General features: G+C 41.0%; 1 protein-coding gene across 4 annotated transcripts; it reads right to left on the minus strand.

Annotated features, from left to right (window-relative positions):
• Positions 1 to 1,958: 1,958 nt before the first annotated feature.
• Positions 1,959 to 24,624, minus strand: FANCL (FA complementation group L). 4 transcript variants are annotated; one of them, XM_032948475.2, is made up of 15 exons: positions 24,054 to 24,624; positions 22,513 to 22,607; positions 22,048 to 22,106; positions 19,789 to 19,849; positions 18,517 to 18,573; positions 18,288 to 18,385; positions 16,507 to 16,603; positions 13,886 to 13,954; positions 12,062 to 12,212; positions 10,480 to 10,563; positions 9,909 to 9,954; positions 9,672 to 9,753; positions 7,179 to 7,295; positions 5,159 to 5,230; positions 1,959 to 2,505 (listed from the first exon to the last, which is right to left on the minus strand). In XM_032948475.2, exons 2-15 carry the CDS (start codon positions 22,600 to 22,602, stop codon positions 2,470 to 2,472), a joined length of 1,119 nt encoding a protein of 372 aa, XP_032804366.1. In that variant the 5' UTR covers positions 22,603 to 22,607; positions 24,054 to 24,624; the 3' UTR covers positions 1,959 to 2,469. The 4 variants fall into 4 exon arrangements, with proteins under 4 accessions (XP_032804366.1, XP_032804363.1, XP_032804364.1 ...); XM_032948472.2 differs by having other exon boundaries at positions 22,513 to 22,626; positions 24,054 to 24,622; XM_032948473.2 differs by having other exon boundaries at positions 22,513 to 22,626; positions 23,920 to 24,059.
• Positions 24,625 to 25,560: the final 936 nt, after the last annotated feature.

Below are 25,560 nucleotides of genomic sequence, written 5' to 3' on the forward strand. Positions count from 1 at the left end.
TTGACTAAGTATATGGTAATGACAATGTTTATAATATTCAAGTAGTTCTTGACCTCACTATGGTTTTCCTTATTATCCTGTTTTCATTGTGTATTTAAACCAATAAAGATCAGTTTGTGGCCTAACTGGCTTTGGTCGAGGTAGTTTTCAGTAATGATGCCAATTTCAACCTTCCGGATGCCGGTCATGGGGTATGGGTATAAAAATCATGGTAACTACAACTAAGCTGCCACTCCGCAAAGGTTATGATATCAGAAAATGTCCCACACAGATGGAGGATTACAAAAATCATTACTAGACTTTGCCACCTCAGCTGGTACCAATAAGTGATTTTTTTTGGTCTGGGGCCCATGGACTATAATTGGGGCATGGGCAGACTGAGAACCATGCGAGTAATCCGTTCTTGGTGCAATGCACGTTAGCATTATGGGGCGTCTAACATTGAGAGGGGTTTGTTCCTGAATAAACACTTTGGTCAGCTAAAGCGACTGAGTTGTTTTGAAAGAGGGTGATAACTGGTCTTGGAGTAAAGATTCCAGTGATGAGTGGAGTAGTTGGTTTGTAAGTTCAAGTAAAAGGCGCAATAACAGACAGGATTGAGCAAATCTAAGGTGGATTTAGAGGTTGATGTGTATTGTCAGCATAGTCCAGGTGAGGCATAGAAGGCAGCAGCTTTAAATAATTTCCATGTAGAAGATGGGAAACATGATTTTATTGAATACAAAGTTCCCCATATTTATTCTTAAATTTTCTTAAAATATTTGAAGTTTGAGAAGAGATTTAAATTTCGATTTAAAGCTTTCGTGACTGCAAGGATTCATCTTCTTTGGTTCTTTCGGTAAAGTCACGTAGAATGAGAATAAAATAATAAATTGATAAAATAAAATAACACAATAATATTGAGAAGAGAATCAAGCCAGATGCCAAGATGCTTGTATGATGATTCATTTTCAATTAGTATTGTGTCCCGTATTGCAATGGCTATGGATAAAGTGCAGTTGCTCCGAGCTGCTGTAAGTTACACATTGTTTTGTGTTTGCACTCAAGTGGCTGTAGTCATCTTGTAATTTTAGTTGTACATTGTCGAATTGGAAATCCTGGGTCAGAGATAATTATGTAACTGCCAAAAATTGTATGTTAAAATGAGACAGAACTGATGCGATATTATTTATATAGACTATACTGCAACTTAGCACAGAATCCTGTGGGAGAACTTTGCTGAGTGGAATGAAGTCAGAAGATTGCCAAATGTTACAGACTGATAGCCTTCAAGGGGGTACTTGAATGCTTTTAATGGAGCACAATAAGTATAACTACCAGGCTAATTATGAAAACCCTGCTATTTCCATGGAGAACAAATGCTGCCCATTTCCAGCTTGCTATTAATATTGCTTTGATGTTAGGTTTTATTTACATTAAAAGGTAGAAAGGAGAACACCAACGGAACCACAAATATTACAATCCAATTCTGGAACAAACAATCCAATGCTACAGCAGTTGTGCATTAATGCACTAAACCGATATTTCCTGGAACGCCAAGTTCCCGCAGTGTGGAGACGCAGGGCACAACAAATCGCTATTATATGTGGTACAATTATATCCGCCCGCATTATTTTGAGGGCACAAGTATATGATTTCCTCAATTCAAATGTTGGTGGGGAAGGCAAATAAATGCCTTCCCAACTCCATTCCCACACCATTGTCAAGACATGGTTTGGGTGTACAGGTACTGAAGCGTAGCTTACACAAACACAACAAAATCCGTCTAAGCTCACTGACCTTCACATCTAATGTGGTATAAAGTACAATGTATCATTCCATATTTCAATGTTTTGTATTAAATAAAATCCATCTTGAATTAACCACATTTGAAATTAAACTACATTTCTCAAACAGAACAAACAGTACTTAACAAGAATGGGTAAGAGCATGATTACAATATGCATAAATGAAGCGGCAACATTTACAAAAGGTTTATTTCAGCACTGATTCACACAATCTGCAATCCACCATTAGAGTACACTATACATCTATAACAAATTCAACCATCAAAGTGTTCTCGACTTCATACAAATAAAAAAAATTGTATTTTATAAATTCCGAAAGCATATGCACTGCCATGTGCTTAAACTAGGAACTCTTAACATGTAGATTTTGCAGCCATAATCATTTATAATTGTGTTTTGAGTCAGACCACGTAATGGTTTGGTCAAATATCTGTAGTCGATTTAATGATTGGTTATGTTGGGTGGTGGAGAGTCTTACAGCAGAAATGTTGCCAGATCATCACGTGGCCTAAACCAAAAATCTATTTAGAATTAGAACTGGCAACTCATTGGCATGGTGTGATAACAGGCGCACACGTGTCTTCTGTGGAGAATTGTATTGCTTTGAAGTAACAAAATTCATTTTAACACCCCAGAACTGGGGAACATTCACATTGAATACCAGTTTCTCACTCGGAACTACTTATGTGGTGTTTGGACCCAACTTCAATGTAATGGGCTGTGAAGACAAAAAACAAGTTATTTTGGTATCACATTTTAAAATCTTACAAACCAACCTGTAGGCAGTAAAATAAATGGTGTACAGTATATACAATGAATTACATTTTTTACGTAATTCTTACAATTCAAATACATTCATATGATTCTCCTTAGAAGCTGAAACTGTTGAAAATTTTATAACAAGGTAGTTGTAACACATTTTAAAACTATTTGTTATCAGCGAAACGAAAAATACAATCATGGAATAAATACAGCCATAACCAGGATTAATTCGGGTGGCAATGGAAAATGTTGAGGACTCGGACTGCCAGATTGACTGCGTTGTCTCATCCCCATGCTATGCTCAACAGATCACAACACTTCTCGTTCGGATTCTTCCCTCGCACCACTCGCCTATGAAATTCCATCCCATCTTCTCTATTTTTCAAAGTATTCAAGAAATGTGTTAACTCTATTCGACTATAACTTTGATAGTGCTGTTTTTTGCTGTATTGTTCTCTGCTATTGCTGTCCAATTTCGCTGTTTCTCGTATTTTCATGCATGCCACTGCCGCATGTTTTCTGCTGTTGCTACACAAGCCCCCTTCTTTCATGTGCCGTGTTGCAGAGATACAGTGAGGGAAAAAAGTATTTGATCTCCTGCTGATTTTGTACGTTTGCCCACTGACAAAGAAATGATCAGTCTATAATTTAATGGTAGGTTTATTTGAACAGTGAGAGATAGAATAACAACAACAAAATCCAGAAAAACGCATGTCAAAATTGTTATGAATTGATTTGCATTTTAATGAGGGAAATAAGTATTTGACCCCTCTGCAAAACATGACTTAGTACTTGGTGGCAAAACCCTTGTTGGCAATCACAGGTCAGACGTTTCTTGTAGTTGGCCACCAGGTTTGCAGACATCTCAGGAGGGATTTTGTCCCACTCCTCTTTGCAGATCTTCTCCAAGTCATTAAGGTTTCGAGGCTGACGTTTGGCAACTCGAACCTTCAGCTCCCTCCACAGATTTTCTATGGGATTAAGGTCTGGAGACTGGCTAGGCCACTCCAGGACCTTAATGTGTTTCTTCTTGAGCCACTCCTTTGTTGCCTTGGCCGTGTGTTTTGGGTCATTGTCATGCTGGAATACCCATCCACGACCCATTTTCAATGCCCTGGCTGAGGGAAGGATGTTCTCACCCAAGATTTCACGGTACATGGCCCCGTCCATCGTCCCTTTGATGCGGTGAAGTTGTCCTGTCCCCTTAGCAGAAAAACACCCCCAAAGCATAATGTTTCCACCTCCATGTTTGACGGTGGGGATGGTGTTCTTGGGGTCATAGGCAGCATTCCTCCTCCTCCAAACATGGCGAGTTGAGTTGATGCCAAAGAGCTCCATTTTGGTCTCATCTGACCACAACACTTTCACCCAGTTGTCCTCTGAATCATTCAGATGCTCATTGGCAAACTTCAGACGTGCATGTATATGTGCTTTCTTGAGCAGGGGGACCTTGCGGGCGCTGCAGGATTTCAGCCCTTCACGGCGTAGCGTGTTGCCAATTGTTTTCTTTGTGACTATGATCCCAGCTGCCTTGAGATCATTGACAAGATCCTCCCGTGTAGTTCTGGGCTGATTCCTCACCGTTCTCATGATCATTGCAACTCCACGAGGCGAGATCTTGCAAGGAGCCCCAGGCCGAGGGAGATTGACAGTTCTTTTGTGTTTCTTCCATTTGCGAATACAGTAATCGCACCAACTGTTGTCACCTTCTCACCAAGCTGCTTGGCAATGGTCTTGTAGCCCATTCCAGCCTTGTGTAGGTCTACAATCTTGTCCCTGACATCCTTGAAGAGCTCTTTGGTCTTGGCCATGGTGGAGAGTTTGGAATCTGATTGATTGCTTCTGTGGACAGGTGCCTTTTATACAGGTAACAAGCTGAGATTAGGAGCACTCACTTTAATAGTGTGCTCCTAATCTGAGCTTGTTACCTGTATAAAACCCACCTGGGAGCCAGAAATCTTTCTGATTGAGAGGGGGTCAAATACTTATTTCCCTCATTAAAATGCAAATCAATTTATAACATTTTTGACATGCGTTTTTCTGGATTTTTGTTGTTATTCTGTCTCTCACTGTTCAAATAAACCTACCATTAAAATTATAGACTAATAATTTATTTTTCAGTGGGCAAACGTACAAAATCAGCAGGGGATCAAATACTTATTTCCCTCACTGTAAGCAACACATTGGCTGCCCCTCCCATGCTGTTTACGCCAAACAGCTTTCCTTGCTTCTGCCTCGCAACTCTCGTCCTCCGCCCACTCACAACTTTGGAAGCCCTTGTAAGCAGTTGCATTTGGAGGCTTGCCCCCTCTTTCCTCTCCGCCTGATGAAGACCGCTTGTGTTGCGATCGAAACGTCGCGGGTTTTTTGCTTATATTCTTTATCTAATTTTAATTTTATTATTTTCTATCTACGTGACTTTACCGTAAGAACCAAATAATACATTTTTGGAACAGCAACAAAAGTTATATATCAATGTTTAGGTTCTTTAGCACTTCAACAGCATTGGTTGTAATTTATCAGCAATTGATAAAAAAAAATATGACCCTTTTCAAATGTGGAGTAAAATGCTGTATAAACATTACGGAAGGAGTAATTTGTGGGAATACCTTGCTGCAGTAAGGACACTTTCCAAACACGACGTTGAAGCTCTGTGTGCACGAGGGAAGAGACCTCAGCCACTGCTCACATGGCAGACATCAAGACACAGACGGACACATTCACAGTATTCAGACAAGTTGTTGAAGAGACAAATGTCACAGGGTGCAAAACCAGGGTCAAAATACTTGGAAAATGTTGACATTTCTGTGGCTTAACAGGCTCGATGGTTGCATTTTCGTGATTATTTACCTTTTCAGTCCAGTGGCAAGACAAAACAAGTCCAGGTGTTTAATTTAAATTATGACACATTTATTGCTTAAATGAAGTCACGAGCAGGTGTTAAATAGTACAAACATTGAATTAAGGTGTTTATCAGAAATAATTGATTTAACAAAGAAGATGACCTCCTGTTTTCATTATGATGGAGACAGTAATTAAAATCGTTACATAATTACGCATACGACAGCAGGTGTCTTAACCGTGAAACAAGCCACTATCTTTGAAGCTGTTGTCCTAAAAGATTACATGAATTAAATAGTAATTAAATTCTGGCGCACTCCAAGCTGAAGTATTTGTGACTTAGAGAAACTGTGCATGGGATGGGCTAAATGTATTTTTGATCGTACATTCCATATATAAGGAAACATTTGATTTGTGGCACGGCAGTATATTTACATCTACACAAATTCTATACGATGGGGTTATGTAAACCAGTGCTTATTTAAAGCAATCTAATTTGGCTAATTCACTTTCATGTTTGAGGCCATGCCTTGACCATATACTTTCGGTGCTTGCATTCCTATATGGGCCAACTTTCATTAACAATGTTGTACCTCTTCTGTCAGAGAATAATCAGCAATGAGTGATACACTTCGTGGGTGTGTAATTTATGCTGGTATTTTTTTTGACTCGCCACGATTGTGCGTCAAAACTTGGCAGCTCATCAAATCCCATTCAAAGAGAAAAAGTTAACCCTTTTCAATACCCTATCATTTTAAATGCTCAATTGTTATTTTATAAAGGATATCCAATACAGATTTTTCCTACGATGCATTCATTTTCATTAGGTAAACTAAAACCCATGCTACTTCTGAAACGCATCAATCCTGTCTGTTAGTTATTTTCTGTTGATGGCTTATTTGCTGATGTTAACTGGTGCAGCACAACATTCGAAAGCATCGCTAAACCTGTTAATCTCGCACGATGCTGCCCGACCATAATCAGAAGCATTATTATCTGATGCAGCCAGGATGACTGTTGGCTGTAACAAGATTTAGGCTGCCATCGTGTCCGACATATCGTTTTTTTTCGCATTTTCAGAATGTTTAATGTTATCGGCCGCTTTGTACAATGCAATAACATGACACAGCGTTGCCGTTGATGCCGATTGCGGCCCTGAAATGTTATATTTTGATTGCTGTTCCATTTACCGCTTTTAGAATGGGCTTCATACGAGGATAAAATTGCTTAAAGTTGAACCGATTGCAATGTAAATTTGATGCGTTATCGTAAAAGCAAGACAAATGAATAATTTGGCAAGTTTGCAACAATTAACAAACTGTTAGAACTGACATAATTATGTAAACAAACACTCACTATTTCTCTCAAATCAGTACAGTAGTCCGTATTTGACCAGGTGAATGCAATAAAGGTTGTATATTAGCAAATTAACAATACTATATAATAATTACAAATGCCTGTAACATTTTTTTAAACCTATTAGTGACATTGCTGATTAGACCACAACCTAAACTTAATACGAAAATATTAGTAATCAAAATCTGTCATCAAAACGAAACAAAAAATAGCACTGGCAGCTTTAACATATATGTATACAATGAAGGGAGCATGCCAATAATATTGTAGCCACGGTGTAATTCGATTCAGAAACATAGAAAGATCCCACTGCTTGTTAAATTTGAGTCCAAAAAGGAACTACAAAAGCAGAAATAATATCCAACAATTGCCCTCAGTGCGACCAATGAAGCAGTTAAAATTCACAACACACACACAGATGGCTTGGCGGACCTCGTAAAGGCAGGCCTGGTGGAAGGGCTGACCACACCGAGGCTCGTCGCACACCTGGTCAGGGATTGCACCTTCCAGCCGGTATGCATAACAGATGCCACACTCCATACTGAAGTCCTGCGATGCACACAAGTCAAATGTCCTTCATTCAACCAAATTAGTATCCAGTGAAAGTATCTCTTTGTTAGAAGGGTGCTGCAATTGTATGTTTGCATATTTCTTTGTGGCTATTTTGCATGTCGGAGGAAATTGTAGGTATGTACGTTGAACTTTTTTCGCACCGTACGTAGCCAACCGTGCTAATCGGAGGTGCTGTAGTAGCAGAAAACATATATACTGCTTTCCACAGGTCACCAATTGACCTGCCGATGCCATGCTTCAAACATAATAAAAAAAATATGTAAACAATAGTCCTGTCTCCAAAACAAGGTATTCAGGTCTACCACCAGCTTTAAATTAAGTTGTGGGAGACTTAAAAATTTGCAACTTTACCTATACCTTTCGATTTAAAGCTTTCGTGACTGCAAGGATTAATCTTCTTTGGTTCTTTTGGTAAAGTCATTAAGACATCCTTTTTGGATGTCTTAATTAAAAGGAGACATGATGGTTCAATGAGCCACTCTGTCTACAGGAAAGCTACCCATACAGATGCTTACTTGAAACCGGATTCCCACCACCATCCATCCAAGAAGAACTCCCTCATCAAGACTCTATACCATAGAGCCCAATGCATTTCCGACCAGGAACACATTACCAGTGAATTCAAGCACGTACACCAGGCTCTCAGGGATAATGGTTACTCCGACTACACAATCCGCAAAGCCATCACTCCAGTCATGAAGAAGGATCCTCTTGTGGAGCCACTCAAAACCATCACCTGACCCTACATTGCTGTTCCAGACATACAGTACCCGGGCGTTTACAAACTAAAGTGCCTCTGTGGTAGTAGCTACATTGGAGAAACCAAACGACATATCTCGGACCGCATCCGCGAACATAAAGCAGACTTGAAACACGGTAGAACGAACTCCTCTGCCGTGGCAGATCACTGTTATAATTCAGTGGGCTCACATGACATTGACTTCTCCAAGACGGAGGTTCTTTGCAAACCAACCGGCTACCATGAGAGATTCGTTCATGAGGCCATTCACATATACAAGCACAGAGACAATTTCAACCGAGAAGATGGATTCTGGCTTAGTAACCATTGGAAAGATGTTTTAAACCATTTCCATTCTTAATTAATTGTATTTTACGATGACCTTCAGACCGCAGCTCTTTCGCTGGCATTGACTCTTAATACCTCTCACACCACGGTTAATGGTATGGTTTACAACATGGAGTATAACAGCGCCTCGCAGCTGTCTCTCTCCCCCTCCTCTGTTCCGACCATGGATGAACTCGTCCGTCTGAACGGGGCCCGTAGCTATCCGTGTTGCTAAAGTTGAGGGTAAGAATCCACCCATTTTTTCGCCATATAGCATTGTGATATATAACGAGTTATTGTTGGTAGCTTAGCTGATTGGAGAATATATAGAGTTTATTGATAATATTGAGGTAATTTATATTTTAGTTTTTTTATTGGTTCACTATATAGTATTCATTATATATTGCAGTGTATACCCAGTTACTGTGAATAGCTCAGATGTGTAGGCCTTGACTTCAACATAGCCATTTCTGTGACCAGTCACAAGCTAATCACTCAGTTATTTCAATGATAAATTCGCCTAGTTATTTCAATGCTAAATTCTCCTGTTTGATTTGTACTAGGTGTCTCTGTGAATGTGTATGCTCTGACTTTAACATAGCTATTTCTGTGACCAGTTACAAGCTAATCACTCAGCTATTTCAATGCTAAATTCTATGCTAATTCCTTTTTCAAGGGGTGCCTCTGCGGATGTGCATGCTTTAACTTTAACATAGCCATTTTTGTGACCAGTCACAAGCTAATCACTCAGCCATTTCAATGCTAAATTCTATGCTAATTCCTTTGTCAAGGCGCTTTGTTTCTTCTCACACAGCTTAAAGGTCGCGATCTGAGCGTGGCTTTTTCACTCCAGCGCTGTCCTCCAGACAGTCTCGTCCCTTCACCTGATGAAGGCCGCTTGTGTTGTGGCCGAAACGTCGTGAGAATATTATTGTGTTATTTTATTTTATCAATTTATTATTTTATTCTCATTTTACGTGACTTTACCGAAAGAACCAAAGAAGATTTACCTATACCGTCAACACCAAAAGATTTATAAGTCAAAGCTCAATGCAATCCCAATTGCTAATTCATAGATGTATGAAAGCCAATGAAGTGTAAAAAAACAGTAATTAAAAAAAAAATTCCACAGTTGATGATGAAACACAATGGACATGTAGTGATGTGAGACAGCACTTGGTGTTTTTAACGATTCACTGCAACGGCAGCAAACAGTTAATGAACCTCGGGAATGGCAGCGGCAGTAATGCGTGTGTCGGCAGTGGTGAAAGAGAATGCAGCCTTACGGCCTTGTTGTGGGTTGCGGGCGAAGGAAGCTCAATCTCCAGCAGGTGGAGCAGGTTGTGCAATACTGAGGCTTCAGGGTGCCTGTTAAACGTACAAACGTGGTCATTTCCCAACGTTATATCGAGTGCAAGTATACAAAGTGTAGATGCAATGCTTACACGAGCATGCACCGCCAACAGTAACTTCAGCCACAATTTTCACACAAACTGAAACTTCTCATGATTCCTGTTACTTACCAATGATGCATGTTTGCACTGAGCTTGTTCCTTAGAGGGGTGACCACTGAAAAGGTAAAATTATTGTTATACAACACAATTTCATCGTAATGCAGTTGTTTTAGCAGATGGAGTTTAGTCTTGTGGTTCTGTTAACAGAATAATAGTTGAGGAGACAGGATAACAAGTTATATTTAGACTATTCTGCAGTAATTTTGCAACATGACATCACTCAAGATAACCGGATTACAGGGATACCAGTTGAATATGAATTAGAATTAATAAAATATAATCAAGGAAAGCAGTGCCATAGTAATTAACACACTACATTGTAATGCCAGCGGACCAAATAGGAAAGCCAGCTATGGCCAACAACGATGACGAGTGAGATCATCTAAACTGATCCTGGCTCCACACTCACCAATCCACACTGACCAGCATGGTGAAGTATGACCAGACAACTCCAAGGAGGAGGCCTTAATCCAGAAATGAACAAAGGGGTGCCTTAGCATCGGTTATAAAAGGGATACGATGGATGTATAATAGTATGGGTTGGGTTTAGAACAAAACCCATGAGCAGTGGATGCCATACCGTGGTCAGCACCTAGGAAGCGACATTCGGGAAACGTCTTGGGATGCTGTGGGTCCACCTCCAGGTGCAGCGATGCACTATTGCCTGGAAATAATTTTATTTTCAATGTGTTTTTGATAAAAAAAAAACCAGGGACATAGATATAGAAACATTATTCTGTGTTCACATGTTACTTTTTTCCCATGAGCTAAAAACTATACTCCACTTTCCTCACACGCAAGTACGGTGTCAGGGGAATGGTTGTGCATGTCTGTAATTTAGTAGTTTGCAGCTAAAGGATGGTGGATCACATGGATTTGTGAAATGCCAGCTGGGCTGAGCTTTGGGGTGGCCAGAAAATTGTCATATGTAGTGGATTCAACTGAGTCTCAGACATACTCTTTGGAGGCAACACATTTATTAATACCAACACATTAACACAAAAGGGGTAACTGCCCCTTTATATCAGATAACACCCTATGGTGGTGGATCACCAGGCAAACTAAACTAGTTACACTGGGAGTAGCTACAACGGACAGGACGCTGGCTTGGGTCCTAGTCCACGTATTGGTGACTTCTTCTTGGACGTAGAACGTATATCTTCAGATGGCAACAGCAACGCTGCACCCCCGGTCCCTCTCAGGGGCCCGGTTTATATGCTCATTGGCCATGGCTGGCTCCGCCCTTGGCCACGACCACCTTCTCGAACCCTCTAGCAGGATCTCGTCCCAGCACGTGACCACCCCCAGCCCCCACTTGGGGCCCTTGTGTAGATCTTACTGGTCACGTGCCTTCCAGGGTCAACCAGAGTGCCATGGCCTGGGGTAACCTCATTCCATGGCTGACACTCCCACACCCCGTCCTGTCGGCACTGCACGCCACGCGTGGTGCCACCCAGCGCTATGACTCAGCGCTCACCGAGCCCCCACTAGGGCTGGTACTACACCCACCTACGGGGTGTCTGGTAGGACAGCGCTGTCCTACCAGACAGTCTTGCCCCTTCACCTGATGAAGGCCGCTTGTGTTGTGGCCGAAACGTCGTGAGAATATTATTGTGTTATTTTATTTGATCAATTTATTATTTTATTCTCATTCTACGTGACTTTACCGAAAGAACCAAAGAAGATGAATCATTGCAGTCACGAAAGCTTTAAAACAAAGTATTTCGCCTAGCAGGTACTTCAGTTTACTCAAGATCAAGATGTCATCATGCCCAAAGCCGTTGATACCACAACACATACCCTTGTAATTCGCTGACCTGCTCCTACTGGACATCTGTGAAAAAGAGCTTCATAGTTCATCGGATTCCTCCAGGATAAATTGAGATTCTGAGATTCCGTAGCTGCTGCACAGTCGACTTGTGACCTCCAAGATCTACCTTGGCAGTGTCCTGCCATTTGGTCCCAGGTCTACCCCTTGATCGCCGTAGAGTTTATTTGCAAAAAACACTCGTGAAAAGAATCGGCCAAATCTCTTAATACAAGACCCTCGTAAAAATAGTCTGAAGATGCATGGATAAGCAAATGATGATATTATCCCTGTTATGCCCATAGTGTTTGTGGTAACCACTAAGGATGGAGATGCTCGTGTGTGGCATACAGACCAATGGCGATGCGGCGTGTAGTGGAAGCACGGGAGGGCTTCTCGGGTTCCAGCACCCAGGTGTTCCGGTCGATCTCATCCATCGTGTCCCAGAAATCCTTCAGGGCTTCCACGGCTGTCAGGAAATGACTTTGCATGGTAGCCAGGCTGCTCTGTAGGCGCACGGCATTCACGTGCCATTCACATGACTTTCACGCGCAATTCACAAGCCATTTAAGTGCTATTCGCATGCCAGTCCCATGATATTCACTTGCATTCAGGGCTCGGGATTAGAAGGCAAGGTGAATCCATAGACGACTCACTATAGATAAGCTTCGTGCAGCAATTAAAAATGCTCAAAAACAAATGTTGTGCATTCATACCAGAATTACCAATGCAAAGATAGGAATGTAAATATTATCAGATTATATGAATGGCACAATTTGCAAAATTGTATAAATTTATGAGAATTTGCATGTCAGCTATATTCTACATTATTTCATTAGATTAAAAGGTTTCACAATGGAAATTAATGCATGAAAGTGTCTTAATACTGGAAGACAGATATATAGAGAGCTACCAAACCTCTTTAGAATATTGTAATCAAGCATTTGCTTGCAGAACTCAGTAACGGTAATCAATCAATACTGGTTTTCAGACATTACAATATGCTTGACAATGACTAAAAAAAAATCAGGCTCCTATTATCACACCATGTCACCCACTGTATTGGGTGGGAATGTGTGATTATTCACAAGTGGGGTGGATACACAAGGTGGAGATTTGCTTCCCGCTGATCTGCGTTCATCAACTATAGTATGTGTTTATCCACTGTGCAATTAAGTGGTTGGCAAGCTGTAGCAGGGATATTTAACAAACATGTTATAAGAATAACAGGTAATTAAAATACTGTCTCTGACTGCTAGGCCTTGATGAGGTATGCTCAGGTCTTGTTTTGTTTGTTAAAACTGAGTGGAGAAGAGGGAATTGCATACGAACAAGCCTGCAATCATGCATATTGTTTGTGGTCAAAGTGATACGATTTTAAACGTAGAAGGAAAAGTTTTTCCAGTTACTGACATGTAGATGACATGATATAATTAAGACAAAAAACTACTGCAATAGTCTTCCTAGTATCATTGTCAGTCATCATCTATCCACTGCTGAGTGAAGGTCGCACCACACCAATCTATGTCCCTCATGGTCTCTTGATGACACAATCCATCTCGCTCCTGCACGTGAAGTTATCTCCCTGCTATGTCTCCCCAGTGGTGATCTCATCAATTGGCTACAATTCCATAAACGGTTTTGTCCCCAGTAATCATTCCTTCTTGCAGTGCACCCTACCTAAAATCCTCAGTGTCTCGGATTTGCATTTATTCTCTTATGCACGTGTTTGCCTTTTTTGTTTGTGCAATTCCAAACATGCATCTGTCCAAGTGTATTTGCATCATTTTCAGCTTTTGTTGGATTTTATTTCAGTGTCAATGTTTCTGATGCATGTCATGGTCGAAACTATGCACTAATTGAACACGTTCTTCTTGAGGTACATTGGTTGCTACTCCTTGTCAGTGTCATTTTCATCTCTTCATTTAATCATTTTTATCCCGGTCTTCCTTCCGTGATTGCCCGAGGTATGGTATTACATTAAACAGTGCATCTCAAAAAATATATAAGGTATGTTCGTGACACTAGATAACCTGAAGCGTCAATAGTTTTAAAACTGTGCATTAAATATAACCACTTAGTCACTGTGATGTTGTTTTATCTTCGGATGTATATGATTAATGTGTCAGTGTGATTAGCAAAGTATTGTCTCTGGTTTATTTACAGCAAATACTCTTACTTGTGGGGTCCAGTGAAGGTCAAATGTCACAGGGATATCAACCAAGCATTCTGGAGCCTCAACAGGGTACTGTGGACAACAACAATCATAAACATGATCCATTAGCATGCAAACACAACCCTTACACACCTCCACAGACATCTTGCTTGATTTTCACCTTATAAAAATTTGTAATGTAGCCAAGCAACAAGACTGAAAGCATCCTCTGTGCACGTGGCATGACTCCTTGCGCAAGAGGTGCCAGAAAGGTAACAGATTTATCACCGAATGCCCTCTTATATGTGTAGTAACTGTGAATGTCACTGTGTGGTGCCGGGCGGATAATGTGTTGGCATTATGTGCAGCCCGCTTACTGGGCGTAGTACCAGCCCTAGCGGGGCTTGGGTGAGCGCTGGTCAGCACGGAGGCACCGCAAGCAGTGTGTGGTGCGGGCTCCCGGTAAGGAAGTGAGAGAGAGCGTCAGCCAGCCAGGGTTACGTTGGGACATGATATGCCGGTTGACCTGCCGACACGTAACTGGATGATATTGGAGGGGGCCACCGGTGGACGGGAGGCCGCTGGGCGGTCACTTGGTATAAAGGAGCTCTCGGGAGCCTTCGGGAAGGAGCTCGAGAGGTCTAGAAGGTGGGCGGGGCGAGGGGCGGAGCCAGCCCCAGCCTAGGCCGATGTAACGGGGGCCCCGTGTGGGGCTCAGGGTTCTTCGGGTTGTTGGTGAAGAAGATCCACGTCGGGTTGAAGAAGCCTCTAGCCACGCGGTCAGGGACCCAGCTCGTGGTCTGGACCGGGATAGCGAACCTGTCTAGTTCTGCCATAGTATGGTTTGATGGGCATTCAACACCTGAGTGTAGGTTACGTTGTTGTGTTGAGTTGATGTAATAAATAGTGTCGCTCCCAAGACAACGTCTCCGACTCAGTTGGACTCACTACATATGTATGGCAACTGAGCTTGGCTAAGAACTGTAGTCAGGTACATGTTTCTCAACATTTTTGGTCTCAGCAGCATGGTAGAAGCCGCCATGTGGCTTGACACATACATGTGTCAATGTGTCTCCTGTCAGCGCGGCTCACAGGGTCCAGTGGAAGATTAAAATGAGGGTGAGCGACCACTGGCATTCAGAGAAAGGGACACATTCATTTTTGTCCATGCACACAATTACCCAGGAATCGTAAAGCCAGTCACCCGCACCGGCTGTCGGGACTGACCCAGAAAATATTTTCTGAAACGGATGAGTAGTACGGACAATAAATGAATCGTGGAAAAGAACTGTGCAGTGTATATAGAGATATATGCTGTATCCAATTAACAGAACTGTCAAGTATTCCATTAAATACTGGCACCGCTATTTAAATGAGAGACTAACACGAAGCACAATTATACAGTCAGACTCACGAGGGAGCGGGATTTTTCAGCACACACTTTAGCCCCATTACAATGTATTGAACGGTTAAGTGTGCTAATTGATCTACATGAGCTTGTTGGCCTTAACACCATACATCCTGTTGCTAATAAGCGTGAATGCACTGAACAAAATCTATTCTCTTTGCAGCCACTGCCAGCACACCTATCTGTTACCCTTTGGAAGATATTTAATTGGGTACAAATATATCCTCTCAATTGCACGTACACATATCAGAATCACAAATAAATCGATCCTCGATGAAATGGGCTACATAAATGGGTTGCTTAAGTCTATTAAGAAGAGAGAGAGATGATGTTCCTGGGACACGTCCTGAAGAAACCTGGAGACTGCCTGGAGAAGATGCTGATTCAAGGCTCAGTCCCAGGAAAGCGAGGCTGAAGCCAAACCAGAAGAACCATGATTTGATGACGCTGTATGTGATCATGGAAGGCTAGAACCAGAAAGGAATGTTATATATAGTTATATGTACTTGTAAGGATAATAAGTTGTTCTCTACGACTTATCGATGCAGGTCGATCCATATGAGCCCATTCAACAGCAGTGGGAGACTGAAATCTATATATGTAATGCACTTCACATGCACACATCTTGTGTGTGTAGGATTCATTATATTAATTGTATCTATAAAGTATTCTGTAGAACATTCATAAACTACATTGCTTGTGTTGCAGTCGAAACGTCGTGAGAATTTTATTGTTTTATATTTTTATTATTTTATTGTTTCCCTTCTACGTGACTTTACCGAAAGAACCAAGAATATACATTCAGGAGAATTACAAAAATCCATGGCAATGTGACGGTGTGCCACGAATCTTATAGTCAACAGCACACCGTGATATTACTCCAAATAGCTGCACCTAAATTTGCATAGTCTGTTGATTTTAGGAGTTTTTGGCCAGGCAACTCCAATAATTAATCTGCAAATAATTATTGGAGGACACACTTTCTGAGTTGTACTCTATATGTCTATGCATAGTGTGCTATTTTGGGCTGTTTATCAAGGCAGATACCACAGGCAAATGGCTTGTGATGATGTTATCATAATATTATAACACTCTATTTGGGTAACAGAGTGTTTGCTCTTAACGTTAATCTAATTAAGTTACTTAGTACAACGAATAACAATGCTATTGCAGAATTTTAAACCTCTTTCTGAAAGCTGACCAAGAAATTGGACCAAATTCTTTGGTGGGTGAATACCTGTGGCTTCAGGTTGAGGGTGATGGTATGCGGGCGTCCACTTGTGTCCCAGAAGCTGAACCCAATAGTGCTGAAGTTGGGGTCGATGAAAGTTAGCCTGCCGAAAAAAAATAGTCTGTAAAAGGAAACTGGCTGCTCAAATGTAAAAAAAAATATTTCTAAGAATGTAATTTCCATTGTGCACATCAGAGAGTGAATCTTTCATATCATGCATTGCTTGATTTCATTGTAAAGCAAGTGCGTACACCACACATGAGTGGTCTGAATGTGGTAAACAGGCACCCAAAGAAGCTCAATCCAAGAGATCACTTCATTTGACTCTACTGTGAAATGTAAAATAAATTGGGCACACAAGTCAGAGGTATAAAATACCTAATACAGCATTTTTAAAAAATTATCCTGGACTTTTCACATTTTAATGCAAAATTTGCATCACTGATCTGTCAAAAACAGCTCAATCCTTCACTAGAATTTCCCACATCAACAACCGAATATCTGCACATAAACCTGACATGGAACACTTCTGGAATCATGATTACACCTCTCACATTAACCTTCACAAGGTCATGAGTCAGCAATCTCGTAAACACTGGTGCTAGACACTGTTACTCTTACAGCAGGTTAGGGCATGCGTGCAGAGCATCAAATTGTGCAGGTTAGGAGCCTCCCCTCACATGCATGTTTTTCAAATGCCTAAATTTGAAGAGTTTTTACTTATGAAATTTTCTTAAAAACTATTTGTGCCAGGAATTGGATAAACGATCGTGTGTCTGTTTCACATGCTGTTATTGTTATTACAGTCAGCGGGTGGTTGTATTGGCCCAGCTGTCAGAACACAGGAGCCTCTTCTTGCACAGCAATGCGGCACCTTTAATGTGTGCAAGCAGCCCGCCGCGTAGATTGCCTGATGTCCCCAAATCAGCCAGCACACACAACAGTGCTGTACAAGTGTATAACCTACATTATGAGTAAAACCATTTAAACACTGCATTGTTTTTCGAATATTTTAATCAAACCAAACGTAATGGTATGTATGTTGTTCATCTGGAAAAATACATGTAAAACACTTTTTGTTATAGACCGCACAAAGTGGCGTTGATCTTTTTGCTGCATTCCCAGTGGAACTACCTTACGAGGTACTTCTACCACGGAGAAGGTAAGGATTCACAGCTTGAATCCCATATCAATGTGGTAATGTTATGGACCATTAGGAAAGCATGCCATATGTTGACAGGAGGATGTTAAAGACGATAAGACATCATCTGTAAAAGTAGGCCATTGTGTATGGATGACCATTGCTGTAACACCACGCTTTAACAAAAAATCACAAAAATATAAAATCTTAATAACTACACTTTCCTGATGTTACTAGACGTTTCAATTGATAATCTGAATGCATTAAGTCATTGGGGCCTCACCTTGTTCTAAGCAGACTCAGATTGACACTACAGTGTTGACAATAATTATATAGATCTTTGTCAAAGAAAACACTTAAGAATATTTCCAAAACATGTTCATCTAAAAAAGTATGCACAAATAGATATTTAAACGTACGTGTCTGGTGTTGTAATTACAAGTCACAATTTTTCTTGCCCCCACTTACATTTTAGAGTTTTACTCTAAATTAGCATCATATGTCCCTGTATTTGGCACATCTGCCAGTACATCCAAAAGCTTGCCAATAAATCCCTTCTGTGCCTACAATGCCAACCAGCTGCAGTATGCTAAATAAAGAAATGAACACAACACATATGGCAAAGGTCTACTACTCCTGCACTTACGTTTCCCATCCCAGGGCCTCAATTTCTCCAATGAGCCGCGAGTAGTAAGAAGGAGGTGGTGGCGCGTGCAGTGCTCTTTTGCTCCTTAAAGAAGTCTCCTGGGAGATACGGGGCGGTACGAAGGTGGCACATGTCCACCATGGAAGCCGGTGCTGTCAGTGGGAAGGAGCGCTGCTAGACATCTTAAAATGGCAGTACACCAGGGTTACACTGAAACACCGACACTCACCAAGATCATCTTTAGCTCCACGATGAAGTCTTCTAAGGACTGGCTTTGTTCTAGCCTCTGAAATACATAAGCATACCTGTGACATACCAAAGCGTGCATAGCATGTTTTATCGTATATTAATAATACAATTTTTAAATCCACTATGTAGCTCATAGGGGTTGTTTTATCATATTTCACCAAGCTGGTTGTAGTGCAGATTTCCAAAATGGGGGGGGGGGGGGGCTCAGGGATGGTTCAGACACCACTTGCCACCAACGTTAACCATGGCCAGGAATCAAACTCAGGTCGTTGGATGCATTGCAGAGCACTAATTGCTGCACCACTGTGCGACTTATTTATAGTTCTGTAATTCACACTATATTATTAATGCTGTGCCCTATTTTAGAAGTGTAGTATGTTTTCATTTGAAAATATGAACAGGAAAATATATTCATGACAAGGTAAAATTATATGGTAAAACATGTGTGCAAAGAGTAGAACACATGTTAACATCAAACTTTACAATGCCTCAAGCATTACAATGTTGATAACTGAAACATTATACGTGAACTATTTTACACTGAAAATTGTACAAGATTTACAAAAACAATGAGTGTTTCTGCTGGTATCCTGAAGATTTCACAATACAATTTTTCTACGGAATTACAATGCTAGAAATCTAGACATTTTACAGACAAGTACTGTAGTATATTATAAGACTAAGGTAAGCAACAGCCTAATGATTTGTGAAATAAAATACAAAAGCTAACATCTTCTTTGGTTCTTTCGGTAAAGTCACGTAGAATGAGAATAAAATAATAAATTGATAAAATAAAATAACACAATAATATTCTCACGACGTTTCGGCCACAACACAAGCGGCCTTCATCAGGTGAAGGGGCGAGACTGTCTGGTAGGACAGCGCTGGAGTGAAAGAGCCACGTTCAGATCACGGCCTTTAAGCCTCAAATTTGAGGCTCGCCCCTTCACCTGATGAAGGCCGCTTGTGTTGTGGCCGAAACGTCGTGAGAATATTATTGTTATTTTATTTGATCAATTTATTATTTTATTCTCATTCTACGTGACTTCACCGAAAGAACCAAAGAAGATGAATCATTGCAGTCATGAAAGCTTTAAATCGAAACAAAAGCTAACATTTTAAATATAAGATCAATAAATAATTATGTACTGAACCAAAAGCAACAATTATAATTTTATGTCTAACCTGGTGAAAGCCATTCGAGATGCAATTAGCATTCGCAAAGTGTATTTATTAATGTAGCCAAAATTACCTGCTTCACAAGTGCTTGGTGGCCTCGGAGTGCCTGCTTGAGCTGCCAGCTGCAGTGCAGCCTGGCAACAGAAGAAATTGCATTTCAGGTCACTGAGAATCTGTCAGAGACAGCAGATGATCAAAGTTGAGTTTTTTTTTGTAGGAACACAATATCCTAGTGAAACACCTTATTCAAAACATTTAGATCAGTAAAAACTCTGCACAATGGCTTCTGAGTAATGAAATCACACAATAGGCAGTAAAAAATGTTTAATATTTAATGTTGGATGCATGTAAATGTTTGATTGTGAAAGGGTGATTCGACTTGGTAGAAAGTGATTGTCATCCAAGCTCTCTCTCAAGCCTTGGCCTAAATATAAAACAAATATTGAGAAATACTATATGGCATAAAAAAATTGAACAGTCACATATTGTATGAATCAAGTACCAAGCTACATCTTAAAAGTGAAGTCACATAAGGTGATGCACTAAATCACAGCGACATTAGAAGATATTCTTTGAAAATCGGATTATAGAAGCAAAAGCATAAATACTAATCGAGAAGACATTAACCATATTATATTTATTGATGACATTGTCATTATAATGTCCTATAGGAATGAACTGCAGGAAATGGTACAATAATTTAATAAAAGCTCCTGCAAAGTTGGGCTCAGGATAAATATGAAAAACACAAAGGTGATGGACAACAAGTTCCCTAAACGATTGGATATATATATTTTGGAAGGTCATAGCTGGAAACCAAAGCAGTATATGTATACCTAGTGTGGCTATTGAAGGTGGACGGGGATCCAAATGATGAAATAATGACGTGGACAAAATCAGGTTGGGGTGCTTTTGTAAAAAAAAAATCATTATGAAAGTAACATAATAATGCACCTGAAAAATAAAGTGCGTACTACCTGCAATGAGATATGGTTCAGGCACATGAATGTTGAAGAAAATGCAACAGACTAAAAGTGCGCATGGAAGCTTGGATAGATGCATGCTTGGAATTACATTAATAGACAGAAAGAGGAAAACATGGATTTGAGAACATAAACAAGTTAATGAAATTATTCAAACTGTTAAGAAAGTGGGCTTGGGCATGACACGTTACTTTCAGGGATGATGGTCGACTGTGAAGAGTAATAATGGAGTGGCAAGCAAGGAATGGAATGTGTGCACATGAAGGATATCACTTTCCCACCTGCCCTTCTACAAAGTGAAATGCTGTAATTTTAAAATCTGAAGTATGAAAATTATACGATAACCTACTGATGACAGAAATAAACTGTATATGTCACATTAAGTACGTGACAGTGACGACTGATGTTTACCTTGCATTTCTCACTTGGTCATCTGGTGGAAGTGCAACATGCAACCTAAAATCTCTTTTCTAGATTTAAAGCTTTCGTGACTGCAAGGATCCATACTCTTTGGGTAAAGTCACGTAGGTAAAAAATAAAATAACAAAAATCACGACGTTTCGGCCACAACACAAGCAGCCTTCATCAGGTGAAGGGACGAGACTGTCTGGAGGACAGCGCTGGAGTGAAAAAAGCCACGCTCAGATCACGACCTTTAAGCTGTGTGAGAAGAGGAAGGTCAGCGTCTCGATGAGCTGTGACTTCTTGTCCCGTTGTCTGTTAAAAGCTCTAACAGATAGGTGAAAGCCCTCCCCATAGAGGTTATCAATTCTAGATTTAAAGCTTTCATGACTGCAAGGATCCATACTCTTTGGTTCTAATGGGTAAAGTCACGTAGGTAAAAAATAAAATAACAAAAATCACGACGTTTCGGCCACAACACAAGCGGCCTTCATCAGGTGAAGGGACGAGACTGTCTAGAGGACAGCGCTGGAGTGAAAAAAGCCACGCTCAGATCACGACCTTTAAGCTGTGTGAGAAGAGGAAGGTCAGCGTCTCGATGAGCTGTGAAAAATCATGAAAAGATAAATCTGTAAAATGAGTGTGCTGTCATACTGATATCTCAAATTTTAGAACTGGAATTTAGCCAAACGAATTTAATGTGATGTATTTTGTGGTCAATGGTGACCAAGGTGTGATGATCAACTCACTATATGCTTGAGAACCAAGTTTTAATCAGGATATCAGGGGTTACCAGCTCAAAATTCTGACCTCCGAACCACACGACTACCTCTGGTTACACTGTAATTTTAAAATCTGAAGTATGAAAATTATACGATAACCTACTGATGACAGAAATAAACTGTATATGTCACATTAAGTACGTGACAGTGACGACTGATGTTTACCTTGCATTTCTCACTTGGCCATCTGGTGGAAGTGCAACATGCAACCTAAAATCTCTTTCCTAAAAAAATCATGAAAAGACAAATCTGTAAAATGAGTGTGATTCAAAGGGAATAAAAAAACACATTTCTGTAAACTAATGAAAAATATTCTGATGCAATTATTACAAGGTTTACATTTAGCATATTTATAAACATGTCATCGAAGACACTCAAGGGTGCTTTACACAAACAATTAGGGCATAATTTGATTGGAGACATTACCGATAAAAAATAACACTGTGGCACACAAAAAGGAAAAATATAGCCACTGCATTCCAAACATGGGCAAGGTTCAGTCATAAACAGTGAATTGACCAAAGACACGAAAAGACTTCCTTTAAACCATATTTATAAAAATCACTGTCATGAGAACGCTCAATTGAGACGGTTGTTGTTCTAAACAATGTGAATGAAACGAGGGCTTACCCTGACGGTGATGAAGCCATCATAGAGGGTTCCCTCTTGGTTCAGCCGCACAAGCAGAGGGCACTCCTGCATCATCCCACTGCAAGCCATGACTCCTGCTCACTCACGACAAGACTGAACACTTGGTTATATAGTGTATGCCAACACCGTGGCTTACAACACTATTCATGAAAGCACACTTGCGATATGCAGTAGTTTTCCACATTTGCTATTTACATACGAGCATATCAATAACAAATTAGCATTACTACAAAAAAATGTTTAAATATCTGCTGGTAACGTTATTTTAATTCTAAATTTAAGGAATAATCTGGTTATACCAATGTACGTGTTAGTACCAAATAATTTAATTCTAAATTTGTTTATTTTACAAATAGGCAACGATTATTGTACTCCTGTCAGGATCTCCAGCCTCCCCACTCTGCTAACCAGTAGCATATATTTTAAAAGCATACATTATATATTTCACTGATATTCAGTATTTAGGTGTTAACTAAATGTATTTGGTGGATAATTACGTGTAAAAGTCATGAAATTAGAATTGATTATATTTACTTATTTGCAGTATATGTATGGGATGCTGGTTGGGAATCGGTAGAGTTGATGGGTTGGTTGGCGCGGACACAACACAACGTTGGAGTTCACCAAATTATATAACATACTGCAATACAAAACCACATTTTATTTGGGTCTATCTACGTGACTTTACCGAAAGACGCAAATAATATGAATTCCTGCAGTCACGAAAGCTTTAAGTAAAGAAAAAATCCACATGTAATGAGAGTACTGTCTCTCCTAAGAATGATTGGAGAAAGCCAAATTATTTTACGAGTAGGCAATAGCTTTGCTCTCGAACCCCCACTGAATTGCAGACCCCCGAATGCAGCAAAAAAAAAGTTTCCTTGCGCAAAGGTGGTCCTTGGACATCATAGCGGAATGCATGGCAATATACCTCTACAGCATTCAAACGAACCCATGGTTTCTCATCAACAGCAAATAAAAGTTTTTTATGACAACAATCACTAGACCGTGTATTAAAGATAAAGTGTACAACCAATTGTGTAAGAACAACGTGTGACTGTGGGGACCCCCCGTGGGGTCTCGGCCTCTGACCTCCCCCGACAGGAGGCGGGAGCGGAACGCGCGAGCGGCCACGAGGAGGCGGCTGGCGGCACTGCGTACAGAGCCCCCCCCCCTCGTATTAACCATACTTCACCGCGCTGGTCAGCACGGGCTGGTGAATGCGAGCAGCAGCATAGCCGCGTGGCCTTCTCCCATCAACCTGAAGACATACAGGACTCTCGTGGATGATGAGCGGTCGCTCATCAAAGCACTGTCCAGGCTCTACGCCTGCGACAAGTTCCCGCGCATTCCGAGCCATTTCATCAATGACGCGGCTACTCTTACCTCGTAACATTTATCATTGCTACGTATGCAATGACAATTGTGTTCCTATTGTTGTTGTAATAATCGCCGTGTAAGGTAATGTAATAATGAGGTAATGTAATGTTTGAATGCCGTGGTCTCGGCGCCTCACTCACGTCCAGTCCCTCCGAGGCGGCTTCCGTCCCCACTCCGGTTGCCAGATCAGAGGGAAAACATGACAATGGGGGAAATCCCTCTACATTCAAACGATTTCATAAAATTGAGGTAAAATATATACACGTAGGCAGCCAGCCTGCATATTATTTGCAGATAATTTTGTATAAATCTTATGTAACCAATTCGCATGACTCCATGCATGTGAATCTCGATGCGTTATTGGGCATGGCAGCAGCGGTGTGTTCAGGAGCTTGATGCCAACGTCGAGGACTGCCGGCCACGGCAAGAGGGCTTCACAGAATGAGACTTCTCAGAGAGAGTTCGTGTAATTGTGTGATTGCCCCATCCGTGGAAGGTGCACAGACGACAGTGGTTTTAATCTACAATCGCGCTACTACCGTGAATTATGAATGAGATGCACGCATCGGACTGCTGGTGACGTCCTGATATGATTGATGGTCCCACCAGTGTCTTCGAGGTAGATTGTCACAGCCAGGAGGTGGGCGATGATGCACTATGTGAATCGATTGCAATCGATGATGCTCGTCGCTCTGGTGACCAGGGGACCGGCGGAGTTCGTCGCCTCCTGCTGCTGCCGTCGCGGGCGCTGTGGCCGCCAGGGAGCGCCATTGTACCACCGGTCGTGCCTGTGGGTCTCGGGCTTCTGAGTTTTTATCATTTCAATATAACAGGAACGATAATAATTAATATACATATCCTTTGTCACTACACTCAGTTCTTCAAAAGCACTCTTCTCGTTCTGCTCCTTCCCTCGCATTGCAAGAGTTTGGAATTCACTCCAATTCTTTATTTCCGTCAAGCTCTTAAAATAATCACATTGCTTCTATTTAAGAATCGTGTGATACTCATTTATATTACAACTTGGATGGTGCAGTTTGTTTCTGGCTGCTTCGCGTTTTGGGACTTTGCTCAGCAACTGTTTACAAAAGTCATCACCGACTCTCGTCCGTCTCCTTAGTTAATATGGTTTGCAAATATATGCATAACTGTACTCTTGTTTACAAAATATTGTGTTGGTCAACAGCAGGTCTCCAAGAAGGGCAACGCGAAGTCCACAGCATGGTTTTGTACCTGGATGCAGTGTCCAGCAGGGGCAGTACAGCAACATTGATGGTTGTACCGTACTTGTATGTTCTCATGTCTATGGTCCCTGGCTTCACTCCACCTAAGTGGTCAGGTGATGGCAGTACAGGAGTGGATTTGTTAAATATATCTGGGCGGAGCTTTGAGCGTTACCCTCTATTACGTGCGGATTTTTATTTAGGCGAATTCAGTTTCCCTTCACCTGCCAAATCACACGTGAATTAAAATGGCTAAACATCCCAAATTGGATCGTCCTAAAAAGTCTTGAGATTCAATCGGCCATCCCTGGGCAAAGGGCATCATTATTACCTACTAGGCTCTAACGAGGGCTCCTGTGTATCTGCAGTTGTATATTAACAATGGCAACCGGGGAATCACAATGATCCTATTCCCGCTGCCACC

This window comes from Petromyzon marinus, chromosome 6 (assembly GCF_048934315.1).
Source record: "Petromyzon marinus isolate PM22_M1 ecotype Great Lakes invasive population chromosome 6, UKy_Petmar_22M1.pri1.0, whole genome shotgun sequence".
Taxonomy (NCBI): Eukaryota; Metazoa; Chordata; class Hyperoartia; order Petromyzontiformes; family Petromyzontidae; genus Petromyzon; species Petromyzon marinus.

Excerpts from the sequence above, each read along its gene's own strand:
- FANCL (XM_032948471.2), bottom strand. Across the intron at positions 19,850-22,047 it reads GGCCAAGTGAGAAATGCAAG|GCTGCACTGCAGCTGGCAGC; the intron begins GTAAACATCAGT and ends TTCTGTTGCCAG. Across the intron at positions 12,213-13,885 it reads ACCTTCACTGGACCCCACAA|AGCAGCCTGGCTACCATGCA; the intron begins GTAAGAGTATTT and ends GTGCGCCTACAG.